Source organism: Bos indicus x Bos taurus, chromosome 20 (genome assembly GCF_003369695.1).
Source record: "Bos indicus x Bos taurus breed Angus x Brahman F1 hybrid chromosome 20, Bos_hybrid_MaternalHap_v2.0, whole genome shotgun sequence".
NCBI classification, from domain to species: domain Eukaryota; kingdom Metazoa; phylum Chordata; class Mammalia; order Artiodactyla; family Bovidae; genus Bos; species Bos indicus x Bos taurus.
Window position 1 is genome coordinate 12,352,445 of NC_040095.1, and position 12,805 is coordinate 12,365,249.

The 12,805-nt window shown below is 38.1% G+C and overlaps 1 protein-coding gene across 11 annotated transcripts in view; it reads right to left on the reverse strand.

Moving 5' to 3' along the window:
* MAST4 (microtubule associated serine/threonine kinase family member 4) overlaps window positions 1–12,805 on the reverse strand; it is a 619,741-nt gene that overhangs the window by 66,894 nt on the left and 540,042 nt on the right. For all 11 annotated transcript variants that reach the window (XM_027519962.1, XM_027519961.1, XM_027519964.1 and 8 more), the window contains 3 exons: window positions 8,822–8,900; window positions 2,213–2,370; window positions 34–109 (listed from right to left, as the gene is read on the reverse strand). In XM_027519962.1, coding sequence (XP_027375763.1) covers window positions 34–109; window positions 2,213–2,370; window positions 8,822–8,900 — 313 coding nt within the window. The remainder of the gene's footprint in view (window positions 1–33; window positions 110–2,212; window positions 2,371–8,821; window positions 8,901–12,805) is intronic.

Genomic DNA, 12,805 nt, shown 5'->3' on the forward strand with positions numbered 1-12,805 from the left:
TAGATGCTAGACATCTTCAATTCAATTCATTACCTTTGGGAACCTTTCTTTGTAGACATGGTTCATCATAATTATTTCATGGTCACAGCAGGCGGGAGAACGTCCAGGGCTGCAAGCAAAGCAAATTACCCTTTTAAACTTGCCACAGCATGAAATGAAAGTAAGTTTTTTATTTATAAACAATGGGTTGCAACAAAAGTACTATGCAGCCTTTGTAAGAAAAGTATATTAGGTAATAAACTACAAAATCAGTCATTAGCACGCACACACACACATACATACTCACAAACACAGAGAAGCCCTGAATACCATTCAAAAAGAAAGCTCCAGAAGTAGAATGCTGAAAATTCACTATAGGTGCAATATAAAAGTTCATAAAACATTCTTAAATTGCAATTACATTTTGTATGTAGCGTGTACTTGTGTGGTTCCAGAAACCACTGAATGAACTGGGATATAAAAGAGTACAAACAGCAATGTCCAGGACACGCTGCACTGTCTAATTTCACACTGTTACCATACACCTGCGCTCTGCCACGTACCACTGAAGAGATTTAAGAGTTTTCCACAGCACAGGTGTCACCACCGAAATCCATTTTCTAGCTGGGGTTGGGATGCTGAGGCAGGCACCGTGTGCAGTATCAAACAGAGGCACCCAACTCTGAGGTTTTCTTTTTATTTCAATAGTAGGCTCCTGATCCTTCCTAGTGCCAACATGGTTGGGCAACTGCAGTGTGACCTTATGTATTCTTGAGAAGATATAGCTGCTTGCACTAGCTATCCTGTGAACTCCTTTCATAATACCAAAAATGGCACCCATGTGGTAAAATACAATGGCTCTAAATGAATTCATAACATTTTATTCCGTATCTCAAAATAATCTAACATGATTACATCATGTGGCTACAACCCTTCTCAGCAAACTGATGTTCAACTGAATACCTGAGAAACTAGGTTTCATAATAAACCCTCCTATCAATGCAGGCCAGTTCTATACACCATGGAGATCTCATATTCTGGAGGACCCAGAGATGGACTACCTGCTCCCCCTGCAGAGAAGGACCTGTTGTCCCAGCTGCTGGGGCTGTAGAAGCCTTCAGCTGTCAGACCCCTTGGACATGGCCTCAGATGCAGAGTCCCCTCAGGCTTCCCCTGTGGCTCCATGGTAAAGAATCCACCTGCAAGGCAGGAGCCACAGCAGACAGGTTCAATCCCTGGGTCAGGAAGGTCCCCAGAAGAAGGGAATGGCTACCCACCCCAGTATTCTGACCTGGAGAGTTCCATGGACAGAGGAGCCTAGTGGGCTATAGTCCATGGGGTTGCAAAGAGTCAGACACCACTGAAGCAACTTGGCATGCATGCAGAGCCCCCTCACCCAAGGCCAAGTCCTTCCCAGGGTACTACATCCCAGGACTGAGTGGAGATAGAAAGGAAGGGTCATTTGGTCCAGAGGGACAGCTCTGATGGGTCATGTCATCCTCAGAACTCCCTATGGAGTTGGCTGTGGCTGTTAGGCCTGCACTGTGGCTGGACTTCTCTTCTGCTCAATCCCACTACCCACTCCTTCCCCCGACAGGTGTAATTCCCAAGCACTCCTTAATAAATATTTTTGTCTCTCTGTTAGAGTCACTCCAGAGGAACGAAACAGTGACGTCTATTATTTTCTGAGACGAGGTCAAAATAAAACCAGCCCTATTCAATGTCAAATGGACTACATTTGGCTTGACAAAATACAAGGGACACAAATTCCTAACGGCTAGCTCATAATCCTGGAGAAAGTAAGACTTGTGATGAGAAGGAAAACCCCAAGGCCTGGGTGGATTTTCGTAAAAAGGAATCTGAATTCCAAATGTGAACCTGAACACGCTGCCCTTCCTTTTTAGCCAAGCTTCTTTGTAAAATATTAATTGATGTAACACCATAATTAAATGGTCTTGAAATGGCTAGAAGTTTCTCAGGAGGTCCTTGTAGTGCACTATGGTTTCTGTTACCACAGCAATTAGTAACTTGTTACGAATTTAAAAGAAAAATAGTAAGAGGCAGTTTACTATATCACCATAGATGCAAAAAAAAAAAAAAAATATCACACTACATTTATAGTAATTCATAAACCAATTAACACATATATGAGTTAGAGGACCAAAAGTCTTTCCCTGAAATGGTTGAAAAGAGGTTATCCAACTAATAAAAAATTTCAATCAGGTCTACATACCTCAAACTTCGGGAACGGGGGCGCATGGGTGTGTTTCTGCATCTGTTCTCTGTGGTGATGCTTTCAGTGGTACAAAAATGTTTTGATAAGAAGTGTAATTCATCTGGTGTCGGTTGATACGGTAACTGATGCAACTTCTCCTGGGAGGAACAGGATGACTACAACAAACCAAAGTGAGGTTTAATGACTACATCAAAGAGAAATGCTTTAAATGAATATTAGGTCACAGCACTAAATTTTGTTATATCACCATTTTATACTGCATCCTTTCCATGTTATAATGGCAATGAAAGTGGAAAGGGAAGTCGCTCAGTCGCGTCTGACTTTTTGCCGACCCATGGATGGTATGTATACCTTGATGTGGTCTCCAGAGGTCTAGATGGCTACCATATTTTATCTCGGTTGTCTACAATTAACTCAAAAATTGTTTACTCTCTGAAGAAAAACCAGGGTCTGAAGATGGACGGGACCCAGTCAAAACTAGAGCAAGAAAGTGACAACTGGAGTAAGAATTTGGGTGCAATAAATGACAGATTAGTTCTCAGTTGAGTGTGACGTCCTCGCTTCTAACACTTGCAATTCGGGTAAGTAACATAAAATTAATTCTATGATGTATATTCGTAAGTGAACTCTATGATGTATAATCATAAAGTAATAAGGCAATGAGATCTGTCTTTACAAAGCATGCTGTCCTTTGATCCGATTATCATCGATACGAGTCCTGGGTAAAAAGGGGATGGGAAAAGAAAATATTTGTCTCACTAATGCCATTGTTTTAAAAACTGGGAATTGGAAATTTTTTCTGTGTTCTGACTTAACGCTATTTTCTTTTTTAACAGCTTCAGTGGTGTTGAGTTTTTTTTTAATCCCTTGAACCTAGATGTGCTCTTTGAAAATCACTCAGCACTTAGAGAGAAGTAAGGTTGAAAAGGAGAATGGCTAAACAACATGGCTTTTAATCAGTCTGAGAAATGTAACTATTAAACAATGTGATTGCTTATTTGTTTTTATTGAGAGGTAAACTCTTTAAGTGATTCTAACAAAAGAAATGAGAAATATTTGAGTAATGGAAACACAGGTAGAATAAGCATATTTTGAAAGATACCACTCATTTGAATATTCCATTCAAGCAGGTTTTTTTTTTTTTAATTTAAAAAAAACTGCCACATCAAGAGCACACTTCATAAACACTGCACCACTCCACTGCAGTGATTAGAAATTAATAGACTAAAGCTTTAAAATATCCTTACACCTTGAAATTATAAAATGCTTTCTAAGTACATACTAAGACAAAGAGGAATTTTTACAATGTAATGAGATTATTTTATAAACTATAAAAATGAGAACACTGCTAGAAAGACATCTGAGGTAAACCAAAGCTCTAGTCATAAAACACAAGTCAAGTCTTAAATACTGTCACCATGAAAAAAGAAACAAAACGCACAAAGTCAACTCAAGACATCAGTAAAAGAATAAGAACAATCAATGCCAGCAGGAGAGAAGCAGCAGCCATAAAAGCAAAGATGATGAAATCAGCAAACGGAAAACCGGAATTAAGAATTTGTATATATGTTTCAAAGGTAAATCAGTGTACACAATTATGTAGCCAAGATTCAAAAACCCAGATGTCTATTCATAAATTCCCAGTGATAACTTTTTGGTGGCAAACCATCAATTGAACTGATGGAAAGTCATTTAAAATATGCATTTAATCCAGTTGATGTGAATGTTAATTCAGCTTTGCCACAGAAATATTAATGTATTTGATTCTGAGTTGCTGGCCCAGTTGCGGCTGGGCTGTTATGTTCAGTACAGGGAGGACCATGTTAACTTTGTAAAATGTGAAAATTAATTCCAGAACCACACCAGACTTAAAGAGTAAGGCATTATGAACCTGTGCTTGCATGAGAAGGACACACTGACTTTAGGGAGTGATTCCCTCTGAGGAGGGAAGAGAAAAGGCCTGTGCAGGAAGGGCTTTATTTCCACTTTAATATTTTATTTATTAATCAAAATAAAAGTTTATGTTAAAAATAGCTGTAGCAAATGTACTAAAATGTTTACAGGTGCTAACTCCAACAGGAAAATTTTGTGGTTATACCATATACACAACCATGTGACTGAACTCCACAGCAATGTGCCCAGGGCTTACTGATGGGGATATGTTAGAATGAATGATGAGGTGGGAAAAGTATTAGAGAAGTGAGAGGCAAAGGGCCTCTCTGGGGAGACAGCGTCCCTCCTCTCAGCTGGGACAAACGAGGTGTGAATGGGAAAAGGGCGACGCTATCCGAGTGACACCGGATGAGTTTATGGAACAGGGAACAACTGGAGGCTCTCCAAACGGCCTGGGAATTCAAAAGGTATCAAACAGGGCCCCCTGAGTGAGTCACTAATGGACGACAGAGGGTCAGTCCAGGAGTCAGTTCCAGCAAAGATCGGGGACTCAGAGGCGAGCTTGTGACAGAGGCTGCAGGCGCTGTCCCCAGGACCTCACAAGCTTACTGAAAAGATACCTCTGCTGGTCAATACATCCTTGGAACAGCACTTTTACTAGAGTTTCAAGAATTAGTTTGGGATTCCTCAATATATTAAGTCCCATGACTTTATATTTCTAGCATGCTCTCTAAATGTGGTGCCAGTAAGTCTCATCACCCAACTAGTTTGCATATATAACTTCTGACTACATCATAAATCAAGTCCACTTTCAAAAAGTGAAGATTTACAAAAAGAACTGTGCTTCTAGTTCTCAAGGCAATTAGAAGAGTTTCCCCAAAATGTTGTGAGCAATGATATTCAAATAAACTAGTTTCCCAAGATAAGCATTTTGCAAAGGACAGTATTCGTATGTATGTGTAGTTTTCCACTCAAAGTAATATTATTTTATAGTCAGACCTCATATTTATAAGTATTTATACTCTTATTTTTATTCTTTCCCCCAGCATAAAATAATTTATCTGTGAGAAATATATAGGAGATGTCTTCTGACTGCTATAATTCCATATTACTTATTTTAAAATTAAAAATTATAATCTGAATATTACTTTGGAAAAGTTTCTCAAATTAATTTTAACTACAAAACTTGAAATTAAGAGAAGCAGCAATACTAAATATCCTGAGGAAGGACTGATTAACTTCATATGACCAAATCTTTTCAATTTCAGAATGAAGCATTTTAACATTTGGGAATTTTGCAGTTCTATAATACCCAAAGGACATGGTATTTACATTTCAGCATTAGCAACTTTGGAACTCAGCTAACAACAAATATCTGTAAAACTTAAGCTGTATTTTCAAAGTGTTTGTGATTTTATCCATATATATTCTGTGTTTTTATTTAAAAAATACCCAAAATCATTTCTAATTAATTTAATCACAACCAGTTAACCCAGAAAATGAGATTCTAAAAGTGATTCAGGTTAGACTTAAAAAAGAAAAAAAATGCAACTTCTGAGCAGCTTTGCACAATTTTCTGTCCTAACATTTAAAGGGCAAGAACATAAAGAAACTGAAGAAAATGAGAAGCAGCATTTCAAATTTTCAATTATTGTTTTTATCAATAGCCAATAAGGAGAAAAAAAATAACTGAACTTGTTAGAGCACCTACATTTCAAAAATCTATTTCAAATGTATTTTCAAAAATACATTTCAAAAATGACTGTAATTTTGAAAGTTACAATTTGATTTTGAAGGGGAAAAGAGGAATACAAGATCCACAATTATATGATACCACCTTTTCCAATAAAATAAACACCTAAGAGAAAAGCTGCCTTACCTCTGGGTAGAAGCTGTTAGAAACACAATACATGTGTGTGACTAAAAATTGCCTCAGAAAGCTGCTTCTTCAGGCATATATGTAAGTCAGGGACAGCAATGACATCATGACAGATGGTCAGGTCAGATTTATTAATTATCAAGTTTGGTTTAAGCAATACCTTGTGAATTCCTTTTTTAAAAAGTCAGGTGCCCAGGGTTGAGAGGCTTACTGTATTCTTATTGCTACAACACAGGGGTTAGTACACAGCCCCTCAGTTCATTCTCTGTGCCTCAGAGCTTTGAGCCATAAAATGATGAAAACAATGGCAACTACATTATAAAGTATGTTTTTACAAATAAATGAGACAATTAAACAAGTCAATTAAATTTTACAATTTATATTTTTTCATTTTTTTTCAAATTTTTCATTTACAATTAAATGAGCCAATGCACTATAAATAGTGAGACTAGGACCTAGCACATAATAAGTGTTTATAAAAATATTCTGAAGTTTGTACCAAATGGGGTCCACGTCTATGTAGCTCACCCTCGCTTTTTAGATTCACTTTTAAAAATGACATATGATTTAATAGCTACAGACAGAAAGAAGAAAGATCCTGCATGCTCCCCTGTTTTTCTTGCAAAAGAGAAACTTCTATATCCAAACTATAATAAGACTTGACGGCAGGGCAAAGCAAGGTGATATAGTTAAAATAAAAAGGATTTGAAGTCAAGAAAGAAGATACAAATCTGAGGCATGGGGATGATTCAATGAGAGAATGTAGGAGAACGGGAGAAGTACTCTGCTTACTGGTGGTTGGCTTCTAACTGGAGATGCTCGCAAGTCTAGGGAAGAATACCACTTAAAATTCTTATTCTTTTTTGCTTTCTGGTCAGTCAGTTTCAGCAATCATTTTCACACTGTGGTAGCTAATGCTTTCAAGATCTAAAACATGGGCTAATGATAAACAATGCTACTTACTGACACACACAAAAAAAACAAGGCTGACTTTGTTTACCATTATTTAGTGACAATTCTATCCACTGAAGCCACTCAAGAGTTGTGAATATCCTTTCCTGGATGTGAGGCTAAAGTGCCACTGAAACTATTCAAGGTTGTCAGGATGTGTCAAAAAACGATCTAAATGGGCAATTAACTCACATACCACAACACAATGGAATAATGGATAGGAAAATAAATTATTGCTCCTCAAAAAAATATTATAAGAAGATGGTAAAAGTAATCCAACAGATTTTAACAGGCCAGTATTTTGCTCTAGAAAACCCATGTTACATTGCATCTGGAACTCTGGAAACAAAATATAAGGCACTGGTGATATCAATTAAAGTGTATATATTTAATCACAGCTTCTTTTCAATTCACCGATATTAAGTGTGAACCTATATGCTTAGCACAGTCCTGGGGTTTATGGGGGAGGGGAAACATAGATAACCCTTTGCGATAAACCAAAGATTTTGACAAAATGAAGATGAGAATGACTCAGAAGTGGCTCTAAAACCATCAGGTCCACGTTCCTGGCTGGTACAAGAGCTTTCAGACTGCTCCATTAGGTACTTATTGATTGACCTACACCATATCCTGCTGCTAAGCTGCTAAGTCACTTCAGTCGTGTCCAACTCTGTGCGACCCCATAGACGGCAGCCCACCAGGCTCCCCGTCCTTGGGATTCTCCAGGCAAGAACACTGGAATGGGTTGCCATTTCCTTCTCCAATGCATGAAAGTGAAAAGTGAAAGCCAAGTCGCTCAATCGTGTCCGACTCTTAGCGACCCCATGGACTGCAGCCTACTAGGCTCCTCCATCCATGGGACACCATATCCTAGGTCCTTCTAAATGACCACCAGCTTCTAAATCTAAAGCTCTGTAGAAGGGGAGGTAGGGAGGGGAGGGATGGATAGGGAGTCAGGGGTTTAGCAGATGCAAACTATTATATAAAGAATGGATAAACAGCAAGGTCCTACAGTATAGCACAGGGAACTATATTCAGTATTCTGGAATAAATCATAATGGAAAAGAATATAAAAAAGAATGTGTATATCTTTATGTGTATAACTGAATCACTTTGCTGTACAGCAGAAATTAACACAATATCGTAAATCAACTATACTTCAATAAAAAAGTAAAGTAAAAAAATAAAGCTCTGTAGAGACAAATATCCCACAATATCACTAATTTAAGTGGAGAAGGCATGTATCTAAGCCACTGAATCACTTTCAGTAATTGCTAGGGCTCTTGTTGAAATGTTGTAGTTTGCGGCAACAGTATCCTTCTTCCTCTATCCTATTTCCATGGCTTCATCTTGTCTCTGTATTGATCTCAACCTACTGCTAAGTTCTTTTAATCTCTCCTTAAAAGAAAGTTTTTATCCAGAAGGTAAAAATTTAAGGCTTGCCATTTCTTTTCTTTGAAAGAGAAAAACTAAAAAACAAAACAAAACAGAACTCTACATCTAAGCCATACAAGAAAAAAATGACCCAGGCCATCAAGGTTTAATGGCATTTTCAGTACTAATATCACTGGCATGGAACCAAAGCAATAAAACCAGATTGTGTTCCCTCCCCTACCCCCAAACACCAAATGGTATTAAAACAAAAGCTCCCAGTCTCCTCCCAACTTGTGATCTGGGGACTCGCTCAATTTGTGCACCATAATTTAAAAGCTTGCAGCAAAGAGTATGTCCTTTTTGTGTTTGTCAGCTCATCATTTGATGTGAAGCCTACTCGGAGGGGCAGACATGCAGAATTTATCCTCTCCTCCCCATCAGGGAATACCCAGAGAAGTGCTGCCCATGCAAGAGCTCTGGGGTATACAAGAGAAAAACTGGGCACTTACAGAGACCGTAGAGCTGGGAGTGTTTGTCCCATAGCCAGAGGAGGGGAGAGAAGCCAAGGACCAGCGGCGTCCATCAGTCCTGGGGAGAAAATGCGATTAGCTTAGGCCAACACTGGAGTAGGGTTACACGGGAACCCCAGGGAAACCGAGTGTTCTTAGTCGAACAAATGACGCAAACGCAGTCAATGAGGATGTGGAAATGTTCAGCAAGGGCCAGAGTAAACAAACATTATACAGCAGGTTGACTTTTATTTAAACTGAATCAATACACCCAAACAAGTAGAAAGTGAATGGGTTGATCCATATTATTGATCTCTCACTAATACACTTTGACAAAATGAATACCAGGGATAATTACATTGGTCGGACTCAGCAGATTCAGATGAATAAAAATAGAAAGGCAGGAGGAAAACACTCCTATGTGCAAACTGATAACTGGGGCCACGATCTTTGGAAGGGCCTGGATTCCAGCGTGGTATAACAGCCTCTGGGGACTCCCACCGCATCTTAAAGACTTCCAGCTTATTACTTTCAAGAGAACAATCCTACTCATAACACCAAAGGAAGGGAGGATCAGGGGGCTCGTGGCCGGCTCAAGCCTTAAGTGGCAAATAACTTTAGCACTAAGAAAGTGACTGACCTTGTGTTCACAATCTCTTAAGAGTTATTACCTTCTGACATGACCTGGCTTTATAAAGTGTTCCAGTAAATGCCTCTTTCAGAGTTTATGAGTATGCGGCCCAGCTCTGGCCAGTGACAGGGAGCGAAGAAAGAAAATTCTCCACTCGTGGTAGATGCTAATGCAGAGTAGAGTGACCTGCACTAGTCACAGAGGTGAAGCTGTCAGGAGTCTTAATAGAATATGGTTTTTATCTCCAAATGGCAACAGGATGGATAGCTTCTGGGTTGAACTCTATAGTTATTAATTGGGATCATTCCAAAGGTCTCAGATGAGTTGTCAAAGCAGTGAAGACAATCCTGTTGCTAAAGTAGGATTATTTTATTATAAATAATAAAATGACTATTTTATTAGCAATTTTGAATAGGACTATGCCTTCAAAATCACATAACACAGTGAAGACAAATATACACACATTTGCCATGGGGAGAAAAGGAAAAACACACTTTTCTAAAGAGCTATACTGCATTCTTTGACCATATGTAGCCTTTTGTAACTCATGATTTATACTAACTTACCAAGTGAGAGATAAGAGTAGACCAAATTGACCACAGACACATTCACTATAAGGGGACATCAGGGAATTCTTCAGAATTTGACTTGAATTTGAGAAATGTGTCAATCACATGTTTATGTAGAAAACTGACATCTTAGCCTAAACTATAATCAAGGGAGAATATAATCATAGGCCACAATGGATGTTATTTTTACCTCCAATAAACGCAAATGGTCCTCAAAGACAAAATGAGAAATTCAAGTGGATAAATCACAGAAGTAGTACAATGTTAAGATTTTAGTAAAATTTACCTGTCAATTCTGTGACCATGATTGGAGTACAATTGAATCAAGTATTTTTTTTTTTTTAAGAAGCAAATTAAGATGTTTGTAAATGTATCAGATAGAAGGAATGAAAATAAATGCCACAAGTTCTCCAGAAATAATTTTATACAATTTAAAATGTTAAAAGATTTAAGAAGAAACAAATTCTAATAACATGTTTCCAAAGACAACTGACCATCAATTAAATGGACACAGGTTGGTCCTGGCTTATTTGGCTAATTATTACGGACTTAAGAACCTATGCCTGGACTCTCTATTTTAGACACTTCCAATTTTTAAAAGAATATGGCTTTCAAAGAATTATTCAGTCCATTTAATAGCAATTATCAGAAACTAGTCTTTGGAAAGAGTGAGGGACACAAGTTCCCCCACCATGATTCTGCTTTGTGATTCATTAACTCTCCTTTCCCTCAGGTATCAGTGAACATATTTCAGATGAATGAACAACTCCAAGAGGAGACATGTGCTTATTAGTTCTGAAGCATAAATTACATTTGCTTACTCTGGAAAACACAGGACTAGAAAGATGTTTAAACAAGAATGTGCTCAGTACTCCGTACAGCCATGGACCAGAAATCATTTATGTCTCACAAAGTTCCCTGAGTTGTCTGTGTCTATTTACTCAAACGGAACACAAAGGACCTTGCATTTTCATTACCATGACAACTGCACATGAGAACTTCGTATATAACAACACTGTATACATGCTCTAAGAGACAGCATGCCCTTTTTGAAGAAAGCTATCCACAGAAGTACAATTTGGATCCTACTAATAACGTTTTCTTTCCTTTGTAGCAGCTACCAGTACAATGTTACCTGAAAACAAAACTACATTCTTGCCAAAGCCACAAGGCTTTTTTTTGAAAAGTGTGTTTCCTTTGTGGGTGGAAATTTCAATGTTAAACTAAATGGAAATGTAACATGAGAAAAACATCTGATGGGAACACAGGCTACAAAGCGACTAGCAAAATCAACAACAACCAAAGCAAACAAACAAAAACAACCGGCTCAAAATCCACCCCTCCCCCCAAGCCTCCATCATTTCCATACTAACCACAAAAAGTTAGATTAATATGGTGTACGACAAAGGAAGAAGGAAAAGTTCCAGTATCAACCTGGCTATTACAACTGTATAAAGAGGAAGCAGATTTCATTATTTGTTTGTTGTAGTCATCTGGCATGATACATTTTATGGTCTACTTGATACTGGAACAAGATGAACTATGCCAATATAATGTAACCAGAGTAACTTCAGCCCACCTGTGCTCAATGAGTGTCTCATGACCTGACCTCAGCGGGCAAATCTGTTCCAGTAACTTGTCTATGGAGATCCATTCTGATATTTCACCTGATAAATAACAACCAGGCAGCCAGGAGACATCCCCATTTATTCAGGGCTCTCTTAATATTTCTAAGAATGTGAAAGCAATGCATGACATGTAAACCTCTACACAACTTCTAGGGAAGGCAAACCAACGTCATCACCTCCATTTTACCACCAAGGAAGACAACATTAGGTAACTCCACAAGCAGGTGGATGTAAATCAGTATCCCAGTTACTGGTTTGGTGTGCTGCAGTCAACGGGGTCACAATCTGACACGACTCAGCAATTGAATAACAACAATCACAGCTACTAGCAAAATACAAATATGTCTCCTTGTTCCAGACAAAACCCACTACACTATGACATGCATTTTCATCCTAGTATTTTAATCCAATTCTAAAAAAATTAACTTGATAATTTCACTCTCAGACACATACTAGATAGTATGGAAAGCAACTGTGTGTTGTCTCATTTCCCAGTCTTAACTGCAACTAGTATATTACCAGGAGATGAATACTGAGGGGAATTCTCACACGTTATAAGTAGGGTCAGAAAAGATTCCTAAGTCCGACCTTTATCCCTTTACCCAAGAATAATTTTTAAAACAGGGCAATCTCTTCCATCTGTTGAACTGAATATACAAAATAATAAAATGTGGGACTCCCCAAATGGCATTACTTGCTAAGGTCTCAGAAATGATACCAAATGGTAGGGAATGGAGACCCATGGGTTGAATTTCCATGTTTCTTGAATGAAAAATCAACTTTAAAATGGAAGAGAAAGATGCCAGATGTTAAAAACAGGCCAATTTGAGTTTTCATAGAAAACACAGGTTCTGTTTACTTGAATAAAAGTTTAAAAAGATGATCACTCAAGTCCTAATCTAAATTAATACTTTTTGAAGACTGTGCAGTGAGTTCCATCTGGAAATTGCTGCAAAATGAACCAGAGGTCTCTTGTGATAATTTTCTGTTACGGTTTACAGCTTATTTGTCAAAAATTAACATGCCTGGGGGTTTGTGTATTTTGTTTTTTTTTTAATAGCACAGAAACCAGAGTCATCTGTCCTCTAGTCGGCCACTCAATTATTAGGTTCTCTTCATTTTTATAAACCTGGCAGGATTAAAAGACTGATTTTGG